At 41.8% G+C, this 26059-nt stretch overlaps 1 protein-coding gene across 2 annotated transcripts in view; it reads right to left on the reverse strand.

The window, feature by feature from the left end:
- The window catches only part of gpsm1b (G protein signaling modulator 1b), a 29682-nt gene extending 9821 nt beyond the window's left edge, over positions 1-19861 (reverse strand). Inside the window, exons 1-11 of one of the 2 annotated variants that reach the window (XM_053618468.1) lie at positions 19638-19861; positions 8972-9193; positions 8208-8343; positions 5709-5851; positions 4057-4180; positions 3083-3198; positions 2723-2878; positions 2455-2563; positions 1854-1968; positions 431-501; positions 172-324 (exon numbers count right to left, since the gene is read on the reverse strand). In XM_053618468.1, the coding sequence (XP_053474443.1) occupies positions 172-324; positions 431-501; positions 1854-1968; positions 2455-2563; positions 2723-2878; positions 3083-3198; positions 4057-4180; positions 5709-5851; positions 8208-8343; positions 8972-9193; positions 19638-19675 (1383 nt within the window). In that variant the 5' untranslated portion in view covers positions 19676-19861. Of the gene's footprint in view, positions 1-159; positions 325-430; positions 502-1853; positions 1969-2454; positions 2564-2722; positions 2879-3082; positions 3199-4056; positions 4181-5708; positions 5852-8207; positions 8344-8971; positions 9194-19637 lie in introns of both variants that reach the window. The other variant, XM_053618466.1, reaches the window with a different exon arrangement.
- Between the last annotated feature and the right edge of the window lie 6198 nt (positions 19862-26059).

The raw sequence follows: 26059 nt of genomic DNA on the forward strand, positions 1-26059 counted from the left end.
ACGCCTCCTTTATTAAAATTGTCTCCTTCACAGGGACTGGCATACACAGATACGCAGAGGCCACGCCTCCTTCACTTGGACCGGCATACGCAGAGGCCACGCCTCCTTCAGTATGAAAGGGTGTGTAAAAGGTGTACAGGTACATGGTGCAGCTCCTACCTGTGGCGTTACCTGCAGAGTGATGTCATCCGTGTCCACAGGTGAGTCCAGCCACTGCCTGTCCTCTGACGTCTGGCTCTCCGTGTACTTTTTCCTCCTGTTGGAGTGAGACGGCTGATGTTTAGACCTCTGGGACACGCCATCCACGTCGTGTCCATCTCCGTTCTGCAGCACAAGAACCACGACGTGAAGTGAGCGTAACAAATGCTTAAGTGAATCTCCACGTGATTTATACGTCAGCGCATTCACGTAGCTGCTTCAAAGATCTGACCTTTTCTGACGTGTACTTCCACAGATCCACACTGTCCATACTGTTCCTCTTCTTAAACTTCGGCCGAGCTCCTACACGCGCACGCGCACACGCGCACACACACACACACACACACACACACACACACACACACACACGCACACGCACACACAGGGTTTAACTTTTATACAGATGTATAGACAGACAAACTATGCTCTTCTGTGTCCGACTAACTGTCTGTCTGTCATTCTCTGTCTGTCTGTCTGTCATTCTCCATCTGTCTGTCTGTCTTTCTCTCTGTCTGTCTGTCTGCCTGCCTGCCTGTCTACCTGTCTTTCTGTCAGTCTGTTGTTCTCTGTCTGTCTGTCTGTCTGTCATTATGTGTCTGTCTGTCATTCGCTGTCGGTCTGTCTGTATATTTGTCTGTGTCTGTCTGCCTGTCTGCATATCTGTCTGTCTGTCTGTTGTTCTCTGTCTGTCTGTCTGTCATTATCTGTCTGTCTGTCATTCTCCATCTGTCTGTCTGTCTTTCTCTCTGTCTGTCTGTCTGCCTGCCTGCCTGTCTATCTGTCTGTCTGTCTGCCTGCCTGTCTATCTGTCTGTCTGTCTGTCTGTTGTTCTCTGTCTGTCTGTCTGTCATTATGTGTCTGTCTGTCATTCGCTGTCGGTCTGTCTGTATATTTATCTGTGTCTGTCTGCCTGTCTGCATATCTGTCTGTCTGTCTGTCTATCTGTGTCTGTCATCTGTCTTTCTTCCCTCCTTTGTTCCTTCTTTCCTTCTGTCTTTTCCTCACACACACACATACTGATGGATTAAATACACAGCCTCACAGACATGTCATCACACACACACACACACACACACACACACACACACACTTTACCCGCACCACCAGCTCAACTCAAACACACCACTGAGCCAAGGACCATAGTGAAGTGGAATCTTCCACTCACTCACTCACTCACTCTGTGTGTCTGTCTGTCTGTCTGTCTGTCCTTCTGTCTGTCTGCCTGAACCTGTTTGTTCATCTCTGTGTCTGTCTTTATATTCATCTGTCTGTCTGCCTGTTTGTCAGGCGTGTATTATTCATACCGTCAGAATTAGCATCAACAGCATTAGCACACTATTTAACACTCACAGTGCAGAGTACTAATACAAATTAAAATAAAAAAGTCAGAGTGGCAGGTTGATGCACATCCATTAGCATCCGTAATGTGTGTGTGTGTGTGTGTGCGCGCGTGTGTGTGTTTCAGTTTACCTCGATTACAGCAGCTCAACCTGCGGGCCTCAAACACTCGAGCGGGAGTGCCTTGTCCCTCGGGTACCGATCATTACAGCTATGTGTGCTATTAGAGCAGTTACAGTGGCTGCTGGTGTGTGTGTGTGCGTGTGTGTGTGTGTGTGTGTGTGTGTGTGTGCATGTGTGTGTGTTTTCTCTCTCACCCTGCATCTCGAACTCTGACCCGCATGGAGAAAGGTCTCCCTCTTTCACATCCAGCACCTCCATCAGCTGCTCCACGTTCATCCGAGCCGTCAGTTCCCCATTCCTGTCCCCGATCTGACAGAGAGAGAGAGAGAGACAGACAGACAGACAGACAGACACAAAGAGAGAGAGAGAGAGAGAAGAAGAGAGAGACAAACACAAAGAGAGAGATAGAAAGAGAGAGAGAGCGAGAGGGAGACAAAGAGAGAGAGAGAGAAGAAGAGAGAGACAAACACAAAGAGAGAGATAGAAAGAGAAAGAGAGAGAGAGAGAAAGAGAAGAAGGGAGAGACAAATACAAAGAGAGAAAGAGAAAGAGAGAGAGAAAGAGAGAGAAGAAGGGAGAGACAAACACAAAGAGAGAGAGAGAGAGATTTTAAAAATGGTTGATAAGATGTTTATGTAACGTTTATGGAAGGAGTCTCCAGTGTCAGCATTCTGTAAAGGAGTAAAGCTGTCATGGACATTCCACAACATTAAACGTAACTATAAATGGATAAAAAAGTATCACTTCTTTCAATAATAACAATAATAATAATAATAATAATAATAATAATGGAACCTCTCGGGAGATGTCGAGGTGTTTGTGTGCGTAGTGCAGAGCCTGACGATGGTTTCCTAAAGACACGTAGGCATTTCCCAAACTCCAGCACGCACGGCCTTCTCCCACCCTACACACACACACACACACACACACACACACACACTAATTAATTATCATTATTTTTCATGAATAAACTACATATCGCTTGCTTACAAATAGTTTACAAAAGGTGTTACCACAGATCACACACACACACACTCACACACTCACTCACACACACACACACCTGTCGTTGAGTTCCTGAGCGATGAGCAGGTGTTTGAGGTGGTAGTCGATGGCGCGCTCGTACTGCTGCAGCAGTGTGTACGTGTTTCCCAAACTGTAACATGCCTGAGCTTCCATCGCCTGGTCCTTCAACTGCCGAGAGAGCTGCAGTGTTTTCCTGACACACACACACACACACACACACACACACACACACACACAACAAGAATAGAAGAAAAGGATTATTCATTTACTATTGCTGTGTTGTTATCATTTATCAGTACTATCAGGGATTATTATGGGTTGTCCATGTGTGTGTGTGTGTGTGTGTGTGTGTGTGTTCCTCTACAGTCCTCTAGGTGTCACAGAAGCCCCGCTGTACCTGTAGTACTCGGTCGCTGAGCTGAACTGGCCGAGGAAGATGAGCGCGTTGCCCAGGTTGCTGTAGGCTCGTCTCTCGGCCGCTTTGTCTCCGAACTCTTTAGCGATGGAAAGTCTCTACAATGGGAAAGAAAAGGAAAAATAAAGGAACATTTTCACTATGCAGTGTTTATAAAATAAAAGGAATATTTCTCTTCCCTTTCTCTGTCTTATCCTTATAAATTTTGTTAATCAAATATTATTCCAGAGTGTGAAACACGCTATGTATGTAAGAATTTTCTATGAAGGCCATATGTTTGAAGACTTCCGAATACATTCGTAACGCTATAATGCATTCATAAGACATTTATACACGTCATTATAATTATTTATGAACGCTTGTTACGCTTTATAGCATCGTTATAAACACTACCTATACTGCACCGGCATGATCGATATGATAATGAAGGAAGCTATAAAGTGCGGTACGGTTTCAGAAATTGTTATAGAATTGTTTATAATTCCTCGTGAATGCGTCAGACTGTCGCATGATGTGAACCTGCTCATCGTTTATTATAGACGTGACCTGAATTATTCAAAATGACGACTTTAATTATCCTTTTACATAAACTAATAATTGTATTTAACGGGTATTTATTTATTTGTTTACATGACATACGTATAAAAATCAGTGCCGTGTTTTAATACTGGTGATAATAATAAAAGAGTGTCATGTATTCCTTTATTTGTTTATGATTAAAAATACTAATAATAAATCTGTTCAGAAATAATAACCTGTTAATTAATGAGTTGTTTTAATGATTAATTAATATTAATTTGTGCTTACTTAATTAGAATACGTTAGTAAAAGTCATTAACGTTCATCGTATTAGATAGATGTTATGATGTTATCGTTATCAGATTGTCAGGGATCATTTGGAGAAATTTTCCAGGTGTTTGTTTGTTTGTTTGTTTGTTTGTTTGTTTGTTTTATACCTCGCGATGAAACTTGATGGCCTCGACGAAATTACCCAGAAGGTAGTGTGTGTTACCAAGGTTACCAAAAGCCCGCCCCTGAGCAGCCCGGTCCCCCAGCTCTTTCACCAGCGACAGGTTCATTCTGAAACACACACGAAGAAAGATATAACACAGTAAACAGCGTACACACGCTGAGAGTAAACAAGATGTAAACGTGTCAATAATTAACAAACCTCTATGTAAATCTGCTCATTTACATATTCGCATATTTATTACTTATACCGTTACATTTTACCGTTTACATTTCTCTACATGTGTACATTGTTGTATTCTTGTTATTGGTTGAGCTTGTGTCATGTGACCAACGTGACCAACTGGCATATTTACAGCAAGTACTGAAAGTCTGTACTCTTTTTATGAAGAAAAGGTACATTCGTTTGAGTGAGTATTAAAAGAGTATGCAAATATTGGGCGCTACTAACACGTCGTTGCCCGGACGAGAACACTGTCGCCTTAAACATAGTGTGTCCTCGTTGCATTTCAGCTTTTCTTCTTCCATTATTCCTCATGTAATGTATACTATATCATTTCATTCACCCTTCCCTTGCTTTATTTTTTCCACTTCTCGTTTACACCTCTCGAAAATCGCCGAAGCAAAAGCATCCACGGATCCACACTCCAAAAATCTACAGGTGATATTAGACGATCCGGGTACCTTCGGGATTCTCATTTCAGCATACTACGATTTGGGACACGAAATAGAAGAAGAACAACAACAACAAGTAGAAGAAGAAGAACAAGAACAAGAAGAACAAGAACAAGAAGTAGAAGAAGAAGAACAAGAAGTAGAAGAAGAAGAACCAGAACCTCTCTCTCTCTCTGGCTTTGTCTCTTGGTCACACGCTCTCTCTCTCTCTCTCTCTCTCTCTCTCTCTCTCTCTCTCTCTGGCACTGTCTCTCTCTCTCTCTCTCTCTAGCTCTGTCTCTTGGTCGCACGCTCTCTCTCTCTCTCTGGCTCTCTCTCTCTCTCAGGCTCTCTGTCTCTGGTAACTCTCTCTCTCTCTCTCTCTCTAGCTCTGTCTCTCGGTCGCACGCTCTCTCTCTCTCTCTCTCTCTCTCTCTCTCTCTCTGGCTCTCTGTCTCTGGTAACTCTCTCTCTCTCTCTGTCGCTCTCTCTCTCTGTCGCTCTCTCTCTGTCGCTCTCTCTCGCTCTCTCTGGCTCTGTCTCTCTGTCTCTGTCTCTCTCTCTCTCTCTCTCTCTCTGTCGCTCTCTCTCTCTCAGCCTGTATTGTGTGAGTTTCCCATACACACTGCTTTCACACCAAACACCGCCTCTGTGGAAAATTACGCTCTACTAAGTAGTGTTTATACTGCGTTTTTTCCCTCCATCTGCCGTGTCTCTGTGTGTACGTGAGCTCCGTCTGTAAACACACTCAACCCCTATCTTCTCTTTTTTTTTTTCAACCCGAAACTTCACGAGTTTCAAAAATGAGCACAGAAACACAACAAAAAAAACTAGACCTAAAAAAGTCACCTGTACGTGTAAGATAATATAAGACTTGTGAGAATTCTGTACGTCTGCAAGTCTGGAGTAAAATAATAAATAGTAAGTAATAAATGACGTTGTTGACATGTTGACGTTGTTGATGTTGTTGACGTTGTTGACTCACTCATAGAAAGCGGTGGCTCTCTGTAACGTGTCCCTCACGTCACCCGGAAGGTCTCCTGGCTCCTGAGGACATCCCCATAACTGCTGCTTCCCTTTGGCATGAAACACATTCCCGATGTTGTACAGCGCCCGGGCCTCGCCAACCTAACACACACACACACACACACACACACACACACACATGTTGAGTAAGATGGATTTGCAATTTATCTGATCCTGGATTTGCTCGTTCTTGTACTTGTTTCTAAGACCACCTCTGCAGGATCAGATTCCTCTGGGGTGTGGTTTGGGACACGACCATGTACCCTATGTAGTGCTTAGGGTCTGCTTCAGGACAGTGAGTAGTTTGCGATGTGCCCTTTATGGTGCACAGGGTGTGATTTGGGACGTGTCCACAGTGGACATTTGTGCTGGTTATGCTCCCTTGTGTACTGAATAAAATGCTTGGTTGGGAACACAGCCACAGCGGATGGATCATGGGGCGTTTGTCATGGTGTTTACGTGCCCTATATAGTGCTTAAGGTGTGCTTTGGGAAACACCCATAATTAACCGAATAATGGTGAGACATTAGCGATGGGTTTTTTTGTCGTGTTGTTGCCTATGTCGTGATTAGGGTTTGTGATTGGGACGTGTCCATGGTGGACTAAGATATTTGTGGTCTTTATGCTCCCTTGTGTATTCAGTCGAGTGTGTCGTTTGAGACATAGCCACAGTAGAAGGATCATGAGACATTTGCGATGGTGTTTACGTGCCCTATATAGTGCTTAGGCTGTGGTTTGGGAAAAGCCCCGATGGTGAGATTGCTTCTGATGGGTTTTTTCGTTGCCTATAAAGTCATGTTTTTTGAGACGTGTCCATAGTTAACGGATGGTGAGACGTTATGGTCGGATGTGATGGCGTTTATGCTCCCTATATAGTGTTCTGGGTGTAGTTTGGGACACATCCACAATGGACTAAGACTTTGGTTGTGTTCCCTTGTACACTGAATAGTGTAAGGTTTGAGACACAGCCATAGTGGTTAGATCATGAGGCATTTGTCGTGGTGTTTATGTGCCCTACACAGTGAATAAGTGTGGTTTGAGACTTATCCACAGTGGACTGATAAATGGTAAGACATTTAAGATGAAATCAAAACAAAATCTAAGATAAAACAAAGGCGACCCGAGTAAACACTAAGTACAGGTTTTAAATGATAATGTTGAGGCTATTTATTGAAGCAGAAAAGTTATCCGATACCAACTGGTCCTGTGTGAAAATGTATTTACGCCCGTAGTTACTAATTCCCCAAATCTATGAAACTGTATTAATAACGGGGTTCAGCTGGATGAGACACAACCAGGCCTGATTACTGCAAACCCTGTTCAATCACATCAACACTTAAAGTGAACTTTTACAACCGCATGAAGCTCGTTAAAAGGTTTTACCCAGTAACGCACCATGCCGAAGTGGAAAGAAATTCCAGAAATGATGAGGAAGAAGGTGATGGAAATACATCAGTGTGGGAAGGGTTACAAAGCTATTTCAAAGGCTCTGGGACTTCAGGGCCTGGGAAAGTTGCAATAATTGACAGAAACATGAATTCTGCTCTCTACCAAAAAATCCTAAAGGAGAATGTCCGGTGTTCAGGTGAAACTCAAGCGTGACTGGATTACGCAGCAAGACAGTGATCCAAAGCACAGGAGTAAGTCTTAGTCCTAGAAGTAATTGAAAGACTGATCTCCAGTTACCGGAAGTGTTCGGTTACAGTTATTGTTGCTAAAGCCGGCACAACCAGATTTTAAGTTTAAGGGGGCAATTAGTTTTTCACACGGGTGATCGGTAATAACTTTGAAACCCATAGAAAACCTCTCGGGTGAACTGAAGAGGAGAGTCCAGCAGCGTGGACCTCAAACTGTGAAGGATCTGGAGAGGTTCAGTACGGAGGAACGGTCTCAGATCCCTCGCCGTGTATTCTCCAACCTCATCAGGCGTCATAGGAGAAGACTCAGCGCTGTTATCTTGTATTGACTAAAAGGGTGCCAATAATTGTTGCACACCTATATTTAACAAAGATATTTTAGTGATAAACCTGTGTTGTGTTTGGAATTGTTTGATATCCACGAGAGAAGAGTATTTTTGTGAATTTTTTTTTTTGAACAAAAGATCAAAAGGTTCAACAGTAAAGGCAGTTTTCCACAGCGTTCTTTGCTCATATTTACCAAGGGTGCCAATATTATTGGAGGGCGCTGTGACATTTTTTGCTTCAATAAAAATGAATAAAAACTGCATTGTGTGTTTACTCGGGTTGCCTTTGTTTTATGTTGTATTTTGTCTGAACATGTAAACCTATTTAGGAACGCCGTGTTAAGGTTGGAACGCAAAAACGGAAATGACGGGAAAATCGTAAACCATTTCTGAGTGTTGAGATGTCGTTTTTTTTTTTGTTTGTTTGTTTGTTTTTCGTTTGTTTTTGTTCTGTTCTGTTTAGGTTTTGGTGAGTGTGTGTTTCGGGTTTCCTACCTTGTCTCCTTGCTCTTGAGAGATGTCCAGATGTCTCTGGCAGCACACGACCGCCTCGTCGTAGCGTCCGAGTACCTTCAGAGTGTTCCCCAGGTTCCCGCTCGCCTTCGCTTCCCCTATTCTGTCTCCGATCGTCCTGCACACACACACACACACACACACACACACACACACACAGCGCTGTCACGTTCACCTGTTTCTCCAAATCTGACTGCTTACTGACACATCTCCTCGCAAAACAGATGCTGATCATTAACTTAGCGATGACACTCTTTACAAAGAACTCCAAAATTATTGGCACCCTTCGATACCGTGGCCAAAGAAGGATTGCATACAGTACAATAAAATTGGACAAAATGGCTAAACTAAGAGAAAAGAAAAACTTTAAATGTAAGTACAAAACAAATCCTGCAGAGAAATCACTGAGAAATATCCTGCAAATGACATTCATGCCAAGCAATCTTTAGTGAATTAGATTAAATTGCTCTCACGTACATTAAATAGCCTCGTCATTCTGCACAGCTTCAGTGTTATAAAACTCATGTCATGTCTGTCTCCTGCTCACACACTGGAGATGTATTGTGACGTATTTGATCAGAATTTAACGACTGCCCTTAGACTTACATTAGAAGTAAACTGAAGAACAGAAAAACATTTTGGATTTCATGTCCTTGGTAGTCAAACATGTGCTAAAGATACAGTGGATAGAGATCACGTTGAAACATGCGAAAGTCCACCTTTAATGCCGTGTCCAGTGTATTTACCTGGCGAGCGTGAGATCGTGTCTGTGATACTCCAGAGCTTTGGCGTACTCCTTGAGGTAGAAGTAGGCGTTGCCCAGCTGGCTGTAAATGGCACTGAGGGTCTTCAGATCTTCCGTTCCTACCTGAACCGCCGCCTCGAAGAACGCTGTCCCACCTTTAAAGTCTCCGGCTTTGCACAGACGCTCACCTTCTAAAGCCAACTCCAGACAGGACGCCTCCATCCTGAGTGGAGGAAAAAATCAATAAATTAGAGGTTGTTTTTCAAGCTTTACCTCTGACTGTTACAAAGCGCTGACACTGGAGACTCCTTCCATAATTACCGCTAAATACAACGGTGCTTGAAAGTTTGCCGAATTTTCTACATCTCTGCACAAATATCTCAAAAGCCCAAGTCTAATATTTTTGTCTCGTTTGTTTAATCGGGTTCTTTTGGTCTACTTTTAGGACCAGGATGTGAAAATCTGATGATGTCTGATGGTAAATGGTCTGAACTTATATAGTGCTGTTTCAACCTTAGAGGTTCTACAAAGCAGTTTACACTGGTTCTCATTCACCCATTCACACACACACACACACACACACTCACATACCAGTGGTAGCAGAGCTGCCACGCAAGGCGCTAACTTGCCATCGGTAGTTGAGGTTCAGTGTTCTTCAGGGATCTTTCCCAAGGACACTTCGGCATGTGCAGTCATGTGGGCCGGGAATCAAACCACCAACCCTACGATTAGTGGACAACCCGCTCTAGCACCTGATCCACAGCCGCCCACAAAGTGTATGACCAAAATAGCTCATATTTATGCCGAAATACAGAAAATTCCAAAGGGTTCACAAACTTTCAAGCACAACTTTAAATGCCTCCTTACACAAAGCGTCACCATACCGTTTTTAAAATACGTTTATATAGTGGAGCGTCTGCTGTACGAGTCCCTGTGAATGAGCTGTTGCTATAGAAACGATAATGTATTAAGGTATTCTGGCAAGGCATAAAATCATATAACCAGCCTCGCAAAACAAACAGATGTGCTTTACCCTCTGTGAGTCAGTGTGGAAAAATGAACACAAATACAACTTTTTATATCGTTTCATCCTTCGATGAGTGTTCGAAGGTTCTTAGCAGATTTAATGGCTGCCATTTTCACATCAAATTTCACTTTTCACATCAACACAACGACACGAGACTTATACAGCTTAGCTTAGCTCGGTTAAAAAAAGAAACATTTTTAAAAAATTATAACTATATCATAAAAGTTATGTTCAAGGCTGAGTGACGCTGATCAACACTGCATGGTCGAGCAAGCCTCACATTGAATTCTCTCTCTCTCTCTCTCTCTCTCTCTCTCTCTTTCTCCAATCTGTTTTGGGAAACTGCTGGGATCTTCTGGGATCTTCAGTTGTCCATCATACACCATAATTCCACCAACCCCAAATCCGAGATCTGAATGCATGTCACAAATGTGATACCATCTGCAGCAGCTTAAGATGATCTGATCACACAACCGCTATCTGATTATGATCTGATTATCAAAAGTGCATTCTGTTACAGTGAAGCTAAACGAAGTAAATGAAGCCGGATGGCTCATTCGGACCACGCCACCTAGACAAGTCTTACTCGTACCTTTGTTTCTGTTTAGCCCGAGTTTTTTCCACGTACAGCTCCAACTCCTTCCGCAGAGGTTTCAGAGTGACCTGAGGTCTGGGTCCACGATGGACGAGTCTACACAAAGCGATCTGAGCCCCACTGAGGGGACAAGCTTCAGCAGACATGATGGGATTTGTCCAGGATCTTGTCCGAGGGCTTAATGATTACAGAGGATAAGGTCGAGGTGACTCGTGAAGAAACCACTAAAGACAATGCTTGTTTAGATGTTTTGGGGTTTGGTGGACGTCATATATCCACAAGGGATTAAAGATCACAACCGGGTTTTGCGGCAAAATCTGAAGACTGTGAGCTAAAGAACGGAGTCTTGGAGATATTACCTGAAGCAGGGTTCCGTCAACATCAGACTAGATGTTTGAGGGTTCAGCAGTCAGTCGCAACGGTATTCTCAGACGTCCTATGGATCGCAAAGGAAAAGCTTAAAGAGAGTTATCGCAGGACATTAAGACGCTATCAGAAACACGGTTCCTTCAGGTCAAATGAGACGCTTTAGGCAAATGGAGATTCGAAACGAAGGAGATCTTCTGCTGCCAGGGTTTTAGCACCATTCAAAGTTTGTAGTCAGCAAAACAACCGAGAATGTTCATGTAGAGAGAGTATAATATCTTTACAGGCTTCAGATCCAACCGATCTATCCAATCCGATGCAAGATCCGTTTGCGATGTTTTCAAAGATCCAAGTCTCTTTGGAGTGAACTCGTTTAGAATCCAAGTCAGCTCGTTCGTCAGTGAGGTGTCCGGGTGACGACCGACGAATGACGGAAGTCTGACACCATCCTTCCTCCTGCCACAGAGAGAGAGAGAGAGAGAGAGAGAGAGAGACAATCTGCTCTAATTCCCCAGTGCACTGCCACTGCTTTAAGGACACAGGGAGCTTTGGACACTCGGCTAATCCGGCACCTGCTGATCCACACACATATTCAGTTAAGGACTCCTAGGTCCTAGGAGAAGGGTATGATGCGAAGTGCAACCCCATGACGACCCTTCAGTCGTTCATTTCTATTTTGTGCAGCGGCAAATGAGCAAGCACTCTATAAAGCACACTCACGATCGAAACTTTCTGGCTCGTGATTCTGTTTAACGTCAGCCATCCGTCCATCTGAATTTCCTACTGAGTCCTGAAGTAAACCTGGCTGGCTGCGCAAACAACACAAATCAATGACGAATAATTTGTCCTTGATGCATGTACCTCCACCTCCATCTTGTAGATGACTTACTGACAGGGTCTGCTACTGATTACTTGGTTCCCTACAGAAGGTTGGTTACGACACTAAATCATTAACGAAGGTGGAGACTCAGGTGACGTCGTATCGGAGATTTAATGGTTGATTGCCGAGAGTGTTCTTCGTTTGATTTGCTCACCCGTGATCGTTAACTGATGTTAGATGAGAGGAAATCTGTTGAATTCTCAGACTCTGATTTAATACCAAGGTCTGCAAAGGGTTGCGACATTCACACGAACAGCGAATTAGCATGCCCTGTCCATTTTATGTGTTTGTGCTAATACGATATGGGCGTAGGATTTATTGATTTTTTTTTTTAAATATAAAAAACATGATTACTGAGACAGGGGGAGAAAAAATCCTGGATAATCTGATATTATTGTAGTCATAATTCACCGTCAAATCACCTCACAGCACGAAAGAAGTCAGACTACACTGTGTTCGGCAGGAGCCACAGCCAATCAGGAGAGTGAGAGTGAAAGATGAGACAAAGTAAACATTGAGCATCAGATATTAAACCAAAAGAGCAAAAAGAAGACAGGACTGATGGATTTTTAGTTATTTATTGTTCTCTAATCTGATGAAAAGCTAATGAATGATCGATGATGGGAATTTGTATCATTACCCAGTTGCATAGCTAGTGAACGCATGATAGCCAGCTAGCGACTCGTGGAAGGTTTTATCAGGCCAGAGTTTGTCGTTCAGGGTTTCTCTCTCTCTCTCTCTCTCTCTCTCTCTCTCTCTCTCTCTCTCTCTCTCTTTGTTTTGGCTAGCAAAATCCTCTTTAAGCAAGTAGCTTGCAATGACATTTTTCTACCAGAGAGGGCAACATTTCAAAATAACATCCTGTAGCTTCGGAGGTTTATACAATTCTAATATAATGAACGTCTCTTCGGCGACGACAAATGCGACCGAACAGCAGGTATTAAATTTGCATAAACCTGTTTTTATTTGATTCGATTCTCGAAGTTTCTCGAAATGATGTCTAAGCATCTCAATAAGTCCATTTCTTAAACGACTTGATGATACCATGATAAATTTAGAGCAGGCGAAAAGGTTTATATTTACACTTATTTTAGAAACAAACCACACCCGAGCCTACGCTTATTTTGCACGAATGTCATTATTTAAGTTTTTGATGCATCTCTCCACCTTTAACTGGAATTACAGTTGACATGCACACATGTCTAGCAAATTCAGATGCAATATCTGAAGCTTCCATCTTTCCCCTCTTTAACCATCTAATCAAAGTTGTCATACTTTTAATTAGTCGAAGTCTTAGGTAAAACAAATAAGATACAGTGCAGTGCACACTAGGGTCGTCTTCTTGGTGTCGCTTCTTTCCTGGTGGACATGTTGCGTCCTGCGAGACGATTAGCAGATCACAGCCCATGCTAACGCACGCTCCAGTCTTTAAACCGCCGTCTCCGTCGTTCTCTCCGGATCACAGAAAGGCTGCGCTTTTCTTGACATTCACACTGTTTGATCTGAGCATTAGAAGCAAATCTGAGGCAGTTTAGTGACTCGCTGTGATGATAAACTTCCTCGCAGCAGGTCACAAACCTTCATCACTTATTTCAACAGAAGGTCAAGACCTCAATGAATCTTTAACAAGTTGTTCTCGAGCGTGAGGTTTAAATCGAGCGCATCTACATCCAGGAGGTGTTTTGAGGTGAGCCGAGGCGAGTCATCCAGAATTAACGTTAACGATATCTGGGAAGCAGCAGGATTACAGAGTAGCTGTTCAATTAGCCGAGAGTCCTGAGGTGTAAACGTAGCGCTTGCTAACTTGCTAACTTGACAACTTGTTCTCTGATTTGATGAAAAGCTAGCGATGATTTATACTTTGATTTGGACTTTGTATCGTTAGCCAGCTGTAAAATATATTCCGCTGAAGAATAATAACGCCATACCTTCATCTGATAGGAAAACATTCTGTTGTATGGTTCTACAAGGAACCCTTAATGGTTTCCCCAGAGAGACACCTGAAGGAAAACTAAAATGGAGATCTCAGTCTGGAATTATAAGGACTTAAAAAGAGCTCACGGATCTTTATCCTTTAAAAAAAAAAAACATTCATGTGCTCATTTCAGTGTCTAATCTCACAGATTCAATCAGGTAAATACGAAATCCGTCCTAACTGGAGCTCCGCACGTCGCTGGATAAATGTAGCTCAGTCTAGACGCAATCAAAGCCAAGAAAAGGAGCGGAGCAGCCAAAGAAAATAAATCTGTTCGCATAGCAGAAAGCCAGTGGAGACTAGAGGAGAAGCATGGACGAAAACCAAGTCTCATTTTCCAAAGAGTGAATTTCTATCAATAATTCCTCCACCGTAACTCCAGTGGAAACGTTTCAGTCACGGTTCTGATTAAACGAACGAACTTTCGACCTCTTAAATCAAGATTACGCAACACAGAGGCAAGTCTTGTAGACGTCTCACCAGTACAACCGGCAATCGATCAAATGATAAACGAGAAGGAAACTACAGGAACGTGCTGATGTCACGGTAGTCAATCAACCACTAAGGTCAGTTGAGTGCATTGTGCGGTCTCTCGAGTTTATTTTTAGAAAGCAGACAGCTAGAAGAACTCGCGCTGGTTTGGGGGAAGACGTCAAACATTTTAGGATTTGTTATACAAGACGATCTGTTGTTCTTCTCCCGAACTGTCTTGCTAGATCCAGAATATTCAGCATTATGTGCACTTAAGAAAAGGTTCCCCAAAGGGATCTTCACATAATGAAGCGTTGTTAGCTTCCTTAAAAAGGTTCTACTACGTTATCGTTTCTATAGCAACAGCTATGGTTCTGTGTGCACTCAAGCTAACTGTTGGAAGAAGAAGAAAAAAACAACAGGTTCTACCAAGAAAGCTGCATTATTGATATTATTCCACAAAACCAAGCGTCGAACTATTCAGCTGCTTGGTTTCCAAAAACTACCATGTATTTTTACTTCGTCCTCTTCGTTCGCATGGTACAGACACGATAACATGATAACATCTTTAGAAAAGGTTTACTTTGGGGCGCCAGATAATTGCCGTTCCTGTAGCTACGCCTCTGCGTCGACTAAAAATCACCTGAAAATACACCTCTGTTGTGCTGTGAAAATGATTGGGTTTAAATATTAACCAGACCATGGATGGTCCTTGAAACCATTTTGGATGCATTTGCATGAGGAAAGTTCAAAGTCTGGCACAGTTCAGTGACTTAGCTGCTCAAAGACCAGAACACAACAGTAAATTTCAGGTTCAGTCAGTGGTACAGAACAAACCACAGAAACCGGGCTGGACTCCAGCATCCAGGACTGGCATTGGGATTTGACCGCTCTGATGGCCTCGCTGGCAGGAGAAGAGACGTGCCTGTGGTCATCCCACCATGGAGAGCATAGTACGCACGGGTAATTAGCGAGGACAGAAACAATTACGGCATAATAACAGGCCTGCGGTCTCTCCCGGCCCCAGTGCATCATTGAGGACTTTTTAAAACGCGGTTTTGTTGACAGTTTTGTTCGAGAACAGCTTCAGGTTTGGGGGCTCGATGAATAATAAGACTCCAGGGGCCAATAGTTGTGTTTTTTTAAAACTTGCGCAATTCACAAACTCAACATCATGTGAAATGCTTCGTGCTACATGCTTAGCGATCATCGTCGTGTGTTTTACGTTGTAGAAATGAACCCAAATCCAAACCAAAATCATTTTACGTGGCATAAAACGATGGGCTCGTTCAAATCCGATCGATTAAATAATTCAAATTCGATAACAACCTTAACATAATTAGCGTAATTAGTATTGGATTGTTTTATGGGATTATACGTCTCAAGACAACAGTCTTGACAATCACAATATTACTAGCTAACGATAACAGTAAATTCACTTTAATGGAACTAAAATGAAAATGTAGAATGTTGTTATATGCTAGCTAGCTAAGATAACCAGAAATTGCTGAGGGGACATCTATCCATCCATCCGGGGCTGCGGGGAAACCTGGGACCCATCCCAGGGAGCATCGGGCCTGGACGGGGTGCCAGTCCATAGCAGGGCACACTCACATACACATTTACACACCTTTTCATACACTACAGACACTGTGGATCAGCCTACCATGCATGTCATTGGACTGGGGGAGGAAACTATGGAGGTGTGAGGCGAACGTACTAACCACTAACTATGCCACTGTGTGTTGAAGAGGGGACATCAGACACAAAATACCTTCAACATAACAAGAAGCAAGGTCATTTGGTAACTACCAATAGGAGTGAGGGACGGGGGTGTGCTAGGTGCGCTAGTGGACAGTGATGCACTGCATGGATGCACTGCATTTCATACGCAAGCAGTTTCCTTCTAGAAATTCTATCATTTATATAACTCCTGTAGAAAGAAAATAACTGTAACAGGAACAAAAACTACTCGTGGACCTCGTTATTGCCATAAAGCGATGTCATGTAGACGGTTCTGCGTATCTTTTTTTTTTAAACAGCTTTTATATAAATGGTTTTTAAAGGCTGTCTGACCCTTAATCAGTGATATTTACTCTCTGCTTTCTGCTGTGTCGAGTTACAGTGAGGCGCTCAGAGCTTTAATCCGAGCCTAAACGAAGGCAATGAAGTCCAGTTGTCAAGGAAACCAGAGAGAAACTCTAAAAATGTTTTATTTTTTTCTCTCCTTTGTTTTTCTTTTTTTCTCCTCAGCAACCTAAAAGCACTTCCCACTCCTTTCCTTTCCATCCCGGTCTTATATCATGACCATTTATCATTTTCAGTCTATGACCACATCATTTACTAAACAATTACCTTAAAGTAAGACCCGCTTTGCATTAAAAAAACTGATGTTTCAAATCTTTTGGCACCCTTTTATCAAAGCCATCCACATGGTAATGACTCTACAGTGAGGTCTTTCATTATAGCATTTGCTGTTGTTGTTGTTGTTGTTGCTGTTTTTGTGCATTTACATAAATTGTTGTTAAATAAATTTGAAACAAAAATATTCTGAAACATTACAGTTTATGATATAATTACGATATTGGTCTTTGATTTACGCTAGTTTTTTACATGCTAATGTTTCATTTTCTGTAGGACTAATGATAAAAAAAAATTATAATGAATTAAATGAATACTAAATCATTTACGTTATTAAGTTTCAAATATATAACCTTTAACAGCTTTAGTACCAGCGCTGCAACATTTATTGCTAATGCTAAATTCCCAGTATAGCTAACATTAGGCAAATAACTTAGCTAGCCAGGTTAGCAGCAGACGCATCTCGTGTTAGTTTGCACAATTTATATCATGAGCAAGAACAGAAACTGTATTCAGTGATCCCTGTTTATATCAGGATTATTTGGGGGACAGTTATACCGAATCAAATAATTAGCTAACAGTAGTAGTTAGTTAACAGTTATTAATAATAACCAGAATGTGCTGAGGGGATGTCATACACAAAATATCTTAAACATCAAAACATTTGAAGTTCATCCCTATGCTAAAATTGAAAATAAATGGATGGAAGTTCTGCCATTGTTTTTTAGTTACTTTTAAATCCCAGGGTTGCCAGAAAGCTGCTGTTTTCCCCGCAAAGCTGAAAAAATTTCCCCCCAAACTGCTCACTCAGCTCTGTGGCTTGGATTCGGCTTCATTTCTTCCACGTGGATAAAAGCGCCTGCCAGATGAATAAATCTAAATGTAAATGGTGAAGGCCTGAGATAAAAGCCAAACACACACGAGACAAAAGGCCTGTTCATGTGGATTAGTAAAGCTCCTATAGGATCTGAAAGGGGACTTTAACACCAAACACTCGAATACGAGCTGCAGGATATGATTAAATGTGAAAAACAATACCAACTTTTCTTATTTTGTGTCACAATTTATTCGCCAAACCTCCAGGTGCTTTGGACCGTACGTTTACGATCATTTAGTCATGTTTCTGTGATATTTTACTTAGTTATTGGGGCCTGATTCGGTTTGAGAATGAAAACGTTATTAGCATTCGACGCGTTCCACGAAAGTTCGGCTAGTAACTTTTGTTTTTTAAATAATTAGAATTTACAATATTGACAACGTATTTACAACCGGTCGCAAGCGGCCACGTTCTCTGTGTGTTCCGAAAACGTTTTTATATAACGTTTTTAAACATTTCCACAAGTGACACATTTTCATTCTTGTTGTAATGTTCAGTTTTGTAACACTGTACACTGTAAAGCAAACCTTTATTACCCAAGATGTTTTGAAAACGTCGCAGGAACATTACGTTTTTTTGGAACGTTACAGCTGCGCTACGCTTGTCGAATACTTACCGAACATTTAGATGGAGTTGTTGCAGCAAATTTCTAATAATTCAGTTTTCCAAAACATCGTATAAAAAGTTCTCGAAACTTGAGCGGCTGAACATTCTTTGAAACTAAATTTTCTATGACTGGAACGTTCCAGAAACTTTTTTTTAGCAAAAAAAAAAAGTGCTAAAAGTGTTAGTGAACACAAAACGTGAAGCACGTCTAACGTCTAATAATCAGGAAGTAGCTCACATTTTGTTGTGGTCTGTTTAAGACATGGCCATGACGTGTAAATTTAATCGCATAAATCGTTCACACTTTTACACAATCGGTACTTTTACCTGATTCGATCTTTTATCTTTTGTGGAATGTGTGTTTCATTCGTATCGCCTTATATTACAATTTATACTTAAACGGGGGAATTTATGACGTAGACGGTTAAGTTACAGGCAAAAACCTCCTTAAATATCAACTCCATGAGAAACAAACTGAACATCAGCGTAACATTAACACAATTTTCCATCATAAAATAAAAAAGTGAGTGTACTACAAAAGAAAAAGAAGTGTTCGTCGGAATGTTTTACGCGTTTAACCGTTTAATCGAACAATTAAATCAACACCGACCTGATTTCTTGGAGAAAGTGTTGGATGGACACGATCATGTGATCCAAAAATGTAATCATGTGATTATGCTAATCTAATCACTTGGTGTTTAGATCTAAAACCAACTCAATATCAAAACATCAACTGAGAAACAGCAGCAAGAGTTGAAAAGTTCCTGATATACCGCAACGATGTAATGTTCTGAAAGGTTATTTATACCGTCCACCATTACCTTCTGGTGGTGTGACAACAAACCTCATTTCCCAGGAACCTGAGAACTTTCAACAAGTAAACGTTTTAATACGAATGAATTCATAAGCAGAGGTACGCTCGCTAATCCCGCCCTTAAACCTTAACCTTAGGCTTCGTAACTTTTAATGGAAACCCAAATGTACCTATAGAATGGATTTGGTGAGCCGTGGTGCAGAAACGAGTGGCAGTCTGACCATTTGAGAGTCGAGGACTGTGTTTTTTCAGAAACCCTCAAGCACTGTAAAGACGGAAAGAGAGAAGCTTTCGTAACTGAAATTTTTTTTCACCACACCTGACTGCCAGGAAGAAGTCGAGAGGCAAGGAGGAAATAGCTACACGAGGACACGAGACAGTGAGGCAGTGCTGAAGCAGCTCAGCAGAACGACACGTATGCAGAAGGAAAAAGCAGGAGGGGAAAATATGAACAGTCAGACCACTGCTCATACAATTCCACATTTTTATGACGCACGTGTCCTTTAAGTGTGCCTTTGCTTTCCTCTGCACAGCTGTAGGACTCTGTGAGGCGCTTAATCTCTACTGAGAGCTTCTCTTCCCCACCTAGACCCTTCTTCGTCTACCCCCTCCATCTGTTTCTCTCTGTTCTTTAGACCTTGTCGTTCTTTACCCCCTTCGTCCATCCACCCATCCCCCGTCATTTCATGTCCTACCTCGAGTGGAGCCTTTTGCTTGCCAGATCCTGGTCCATGCTGGTGAGCTCGTGGGCTTGTGGAGCCCGTACACTGGTATCCAGCAGCTTCAACCTTGCACTAGTGTGTGTGTGTGTGTGTGTGTCTGGAAGTGCTCTCTCTCTCTCTCTCTCTCTCTCTCTCTCTCTCTCTCTCACATACACACACACTTATACGAGCACCCTCCTCCTTGCAATGGCAGCTACCGAGGAAGTGAGCTGCTGAGCAAATAAACCATAAAAAGAAAAGCCCCGCCTTGCTCAGTGACATCACCGAACAGGAAGTGCATTGCGTTCACAGCCAGTGCATGTCAGCACACTTCTTCTCGTCCAGATTCCTGTCAGATGGTTCAATGTGCAGTATTGTGCTTTAAAACGTCACTGACATCTTCCACCATTATCTTCTGGGAGCAAAGAAACACACTGATACACACGTGCATGCGTAGATATTCATGAGCACACGTTTCTTTCTCTTTTTTCCGTTTATTTTTCTTCACAATGGGTCAGTGCTGTGTCTCAACATTCTTCCTTCCCACCCCCCCTTATCTTTCACTCTCTCTCTCTCTCTCTGTCTCTCTCTCTCTGTTCCTGTCTCTCTCTGTCTGTCTCTCTCTCTGTCTCTCTGACTGTCTCTCTGACTGTCTCTCTCTGTCTCTCTCTGTGTCTATCTCTCTCTCTTACTGTCTCTCACTCTGTCTCTGTCTCTCCATCTCTGTCTCTCTCTCGGTCTGTCTCTTTCTCTATCTGTCTCTCTCTCTCTGTCTGTCTCTCTGACTGTCTCTCTCTGTCTCTCTCTCTGTCTGTCTCTCTCTGTGTCTGTCTCTCTCTCTCTTTCTCTCTCTCACTCTGTCTCTGTATCTCTCTCTCCATCTCTGTCTCTCTCACTCTGTCTCTCTGTCTCTCTCTGTCTCTCTGTCCTTGTCTTTCTCTCTGTCTCTCTCTCTTTCTGTCTCTCTCTCTGTCTCTCTCTGTCTCTCTCTCTGTCTCTCTGTCTCTCTCTGTCTGTCTCTCTCTGTCTCTCTGTCCCTGTCTCTCTCTCTTTCTGTCTCTCACTCTGTCTCTGTCCCTCTCTTTCTGTCTCTCTCTCTGTCTCTCTCATTTGGTGATTAATCTAAGCAGCTGACAGTCGTATCAGTGTCCTATATCGGTCTCACACAGAGAGGGGAAAAGTGTTGGAAGTGTAAAACGATGTGGTTATCGCTCTCAGACCAAGTGTGACAGCTAATGAAGGGATACTCCAGTGATTTCCGACCTCTCAATTCACAGCATGTGTGATTTAGTATGGAAATGTAAGAAGAAAAAAAAAGACATTTCTCTTAACAAGAAAAAAAATTTACACCAAACTCCAAACGGCCGTCAAAGGACAGGTGTTGAGTCCCATTTAAGTCGTATGTTTATTATTAATACTTTTTCACTCAGTGGTGTTTGTAAACGAAGGCTTATGCTGAACTCAGAAGTGGGAAGTCCGTACTCAGATTATAACCTCCAACCAGGGAAATAAATAAAACGCGTCCTCAACTCCGAATTCCTACTTGGAAATTTGGGACGGTCTCCTCAGCAGCGAGTTCAGCAAGTGACATCAAATCAAAATGGCTGCTCACAGCATCGACAGTAAAGAAAGTAGCACCTCGTCCCTTTTAGTAAGTTATACTGTATGTACAAGGATTTATTTTAGCTCAATCAACATACAGACTCGTTAAAGTCTCTGTGAAGTGCCTTGAAATGCCTAGCGTTATTCGTTGTGTTAATGTAATTTCCACTGAAAAAGGAAGTCGAGTGGCTCCTCCCCCTTTTTCAATAGCCAAAAGCGTATAGCTTACCTCACATCCAGGAAACCTACATCTGCTGGGGGCGGGACACTTCAGATTCGAGAGAGCATTTGATTGGACAGAAAATCTTGATGAGCCGCTGAAGTGCAGAATGATGTCATCAAAATTGTTGCTCCATAATGGTGGTAGAGAACAATATGAATACCTTTATAGAAGTGTATATTTAATAATGTGCTCCTGAGTGAAAAGGATGAAGTGTTTCATTTGGTATGAATGTCTGGTGGATTAGTCTGATGTGTGTGTGTGTTGTTGGGGGGGGGGGGGGGGGGGCGGGCTAATGGGGCAGGCGTCAAGTTTTTCTGGTTAACAAACCCACATTGTTTTTGCTCCAGCATTGTTCAGGACTTGGGCTTAGGACACACACACACACACACATAGCTGTGGTTTGTTGATGACCGTGTTGAGTGCACTTGGTGATGAGTCTGCAGAAATATTCCACATTTTTTTCTTCTCTTCCTTCTTCATGGTCGGGGGCTGTGGCATTCCTTTTATACTTTTTTTTAGTTTTTAAGCAGGATTGTGTTGAACATTATTGAACATGTGGAACCATTCCTAAAAAAAAATATGAGTACCATGATTACATGGAGAACCTAGAAAGAGTTCCTACTGAAGAGCAGGGGTTTGTGTCTATACTCCAGGACATGTCATACCCACAGCTTGTTTATGGCCGTGCTGATCTCCGACCTGTGTGATGTCAGTAAACCTGAAACTCTGCTGCCCTCTAATGGAGCGAGAGAGAGACAGACAGACAGACAGAGAGACAAGAAGGACAGACCAAGACGGAAAAGGATACAGGAAGAGAGAGAGACAGGTGGAGGCGGACAAAGAGAGAAAGAGGGAGAAGGATGGAGAGATAGACAGAAAAAGAAAGACACAGGGAGAGAAAATGATGGAGAAGCAAAAACAAAGACTGATAGAGATAGAGAGGTTGAGTGGCATTGAAAGAGAGAGAGAGAGAAACACAGAGATAAACAGAGAGTGACAGAGAAAGATGGAGAGACACAGACAGAAAAAGATCCAGGGAGAGAGAGAATGAGACAGAAGGGGAGCGAGACACACAGAGAGAAATAGAGATACAAGAGAAAGAGAGACCGAGGGAAACAGACAGACACAGAAAGCGACAAACAGAGAGACAGAAAGAGAGAGAGAGAGAGAGAGAGAGAGTGCACTGAAGTAGTAAAGATAACACACTGGTCTGTTAAATGTGTCCCAGTATCGCTGTGCGAGTGTTTATTTTATTTGTTTATCATATTTTTGTGTAAAAGTGATATAGGCTAAATCGTTTATCTATAAGATAAGCCAATTGTTTGCTAACTATCATCATCATCACCATCATCATCATCATCATCAACATCATCATCAACATCATCATCACCACCACCATCATCACCACCATCATCATCATCATCACCATCATCATCATCATCATCACCACCATCACCATCATCATCATCATCACCATCATCATCATCATCACCATCATCATCACCATCATCACCACCATCATCATCATCATCACCATCATCACCACCATCATCATCATCATCACCATCATCATCACCATCATCACCACCATCATCATCATCATCACCATCATCATCATCATCACCATCATCATCATCATCACCATCACCATCATGGCTTATGGCTTTTAGCTGGAGCCTTAACAGAGATGAACTTCACGAGTGTCTGCTTCATTGCTTCTTTAACTTGAGTAATAACTCCTGCAATGATGCTGCAGACAGGGTCAGATGGATCTTCTGGTGATCTGGGGAAAGACACATGAAAATACATTCTTGGTCAGATTAGCCAGAATTGATTTAATTTTCATTTCTGCAGGTCTGGTCCTCCATATGGACCAAATAGGACCTAGAGAGTTCTTTCACATACACCAAGCAACGTTACAGCGAAGTTTCCAGCAGTTTGACCCAGTGACAGATAAGTTTCAGTAGTACTTATCGGGACTAAATAAGACGGACGTCCCACCGTAGAACCCTCTGATGACGTGTCGTAATTAACTAAATGTTAAAATGCTCTAAACTGCGTGTGTTGATTCAGTTTAGTGGTCACATGACCTTTAAAGATGAAGACAGGTGAGATAGGAGATTGAAAGCCATTCTAGTTGTGAGTCATGGACTTACCTTTGAGACCTGGTATGCACCTGTGCAGACTTCTCTCAGAATTTTATTTCTGCACGGAGAACTGGTTGGATTCCTACCTCCGTCGATGAACGTCGGCAGGATGCACTCAACGACGCGAGTCGACAAGATTTTCACAGTCGACGAGCACAGAACGACCAGTTCAAATTTCGTGAATTTAAAGGGACAAAACAATAAAAGGGAAGGTGCATTTAAAAAAAAAAAAGACCGTTTTTTGTTATATATTTTGGAAGTTAATTAGCCAGGACTCAAAAGGATGCGACAATTCGAGTAAATCGCTGACATAATCAGCCTGTAATGATAAAGTAAATAAAAAATGATTACCTTGTTCATGCCGCTCCATTCCCTGAAATGATGCAAACTGCAGATTTTAAGTATATGATTTTAATATGCAGTATATTTCAATTTAAAAAATGATAGTAATGTAAACACACATACTCATAAGCTGACTTCATCTTCACACTGTTTACTTTTAAGAGATTTTTCCACACACACACACACACACACACACACACACACAAAATGCAGTGTGTTGTCCAGTATTTAAATCAAGCTATCTATCTCAAACATCTGTCTTTTTTAAAAGTTTAAAAGTACAAAAATAAATAACCGCATTACCCACAATCCTCCTCACACACAAAAAAAAATGCGAAAAGGTGAAATAGGCCACTTAAAGAATTAAAATGAAGTGATGAAATAATAAAGTACAGCGTCTAGAAGACATACAGTTAGCAGATATAACGCGATGATGTGTATTTCACCACCAGAGGGCGCGCTGAGACTTTAAATCGCTCTCACCGGAAGCGGAAATGTCTCAATAGGCGCCATCTTGAGGCCTTCATGCAGAAAATATTCACGTATCTGTGCGCTACTTTAAAAACAAAAACAACAACAAAAAAAAAAGGATTTTTATTTGCATTGAAATGGAAATGAAATACGTTGTTGAACTGCAATTCTGTAAAATAAAGTTTTATAAATGAACATTAAAATGTTCCCTTCAGGCAGAAAGAGTTAAATCTGAGTCTGATTTATGGAAGTCATACAGCTAGGAACATCAAATGTCCATAAAATATATAGCCTTCATCTTCCCCTGATTATGTATAGATTATATGAACTATTAAAAAAAAATAATAATTTATCCCAAAAGTATTTCATTAGCCAAGACATGTTTGGTGTGTAAAATTCACTTCTTATTTGTGTACATGTACAGCTACCAGTTCAGCACTGCGCGTACACGTATTTGAAGGAGCACTGGGTCTTTTTTAGTCTTTTTATTTTCAATATTAAGTCTCTAATGTGAAATAGTGGGTTCAATTAAATAAATAAAAAATTCATATAGCTCTTTTAACAATGGACATTGACACAAAGCAGCTTTACAAGAAGATAGAAATTCAGGATATACTTTTTAAATTGATAACTTTATCCCTTAGTTAGCTGGTTAGGTGGGTTTGACATTTGAATGATCTTTTCTTTTTTCTTTTTTTTACTCCACTCCACCATCAGAATCTCAGGTGGGCCGTGGAGTATACAGGGTGTCCCACAAGTCTCCATACACAGGGGACTGTGTTTTCCAGCACCGCGTCGGTTGTGCCTTCGTCGCCGGACGTTCGTGGACGTCCACGTCTTCTCGGTCGGTCCACAACACTTCAAGTCTTTTTGAATTTGTTAATAAGTTTGGTAACAGTGTGGTGTGTGATGTGCTCGCCGTGTTTCCTGTTAAAGTCCATCGCACCTGTGCGACTGCTTCCCGATCCGGCCATGAGAATGATTTCAATACGTTCTTCTTGTGTCGAAGGTATTCTTAAAGGCTGTCTGAAAAATATATATATAATATAAACTAAATTGGAAAAAATTTGGAGGACATTTTACGAAAAGTGCTCATTTCCACTATGTATGGAGACTTTTGGGACACCTTGTAGTCCTGAATAAAATGACTGACAGGAGGCGCATCCAAACACAAACAAGCATTCCGGACCGGAAGTCAGTTTTCCATACGGCTTTGTTTCACCGAATTAATAATCTTTTGCTAACGCTACGGCTTAATCCATTGTTTTGTATTTCTTTATCATGTTCTACTTATCTTCCAGGTTATTTGTATAAGTAAGGAATATAAAAATTGACTATTGCTCCTTTAAATCGTCACACACTAGTCTTAGTAAGACAATTTGTCCATAAACATTTGCAAAAACTAGCAGAATAGGCTTGTGTTAAAGCATTACGTACTCTATTGTATGTTATAATCTGAAACCATTCGACCATTGAACTTTCGACCCCAATTCTCCCTCATGTTCTTAAAAAACCTTTGACCTGATCATAAAGATACAATGACTGTATGCTTTCCCTTTAATCTCTCTCCCGAAGTGACTGAGAGGATCAGGAAGGATTAAGAATGTTTGTGATTAATGAAATATAAATCT

The sequence above is a fragment of the Ictalurus furcatus genome, chromosome 28 (assembly GCF_023375685.1).
Source record: "Ictalurus furcatus strain D&B chromosome 28, Billie_1.0, whole genome shotgun sequence".
Lineage (NCBI taxonomy): Eukaryota > Metazoa > Chordata > Actinopteri > Siluriformes > Ictaluridae > Ictalurus > Ictalurus furcatus.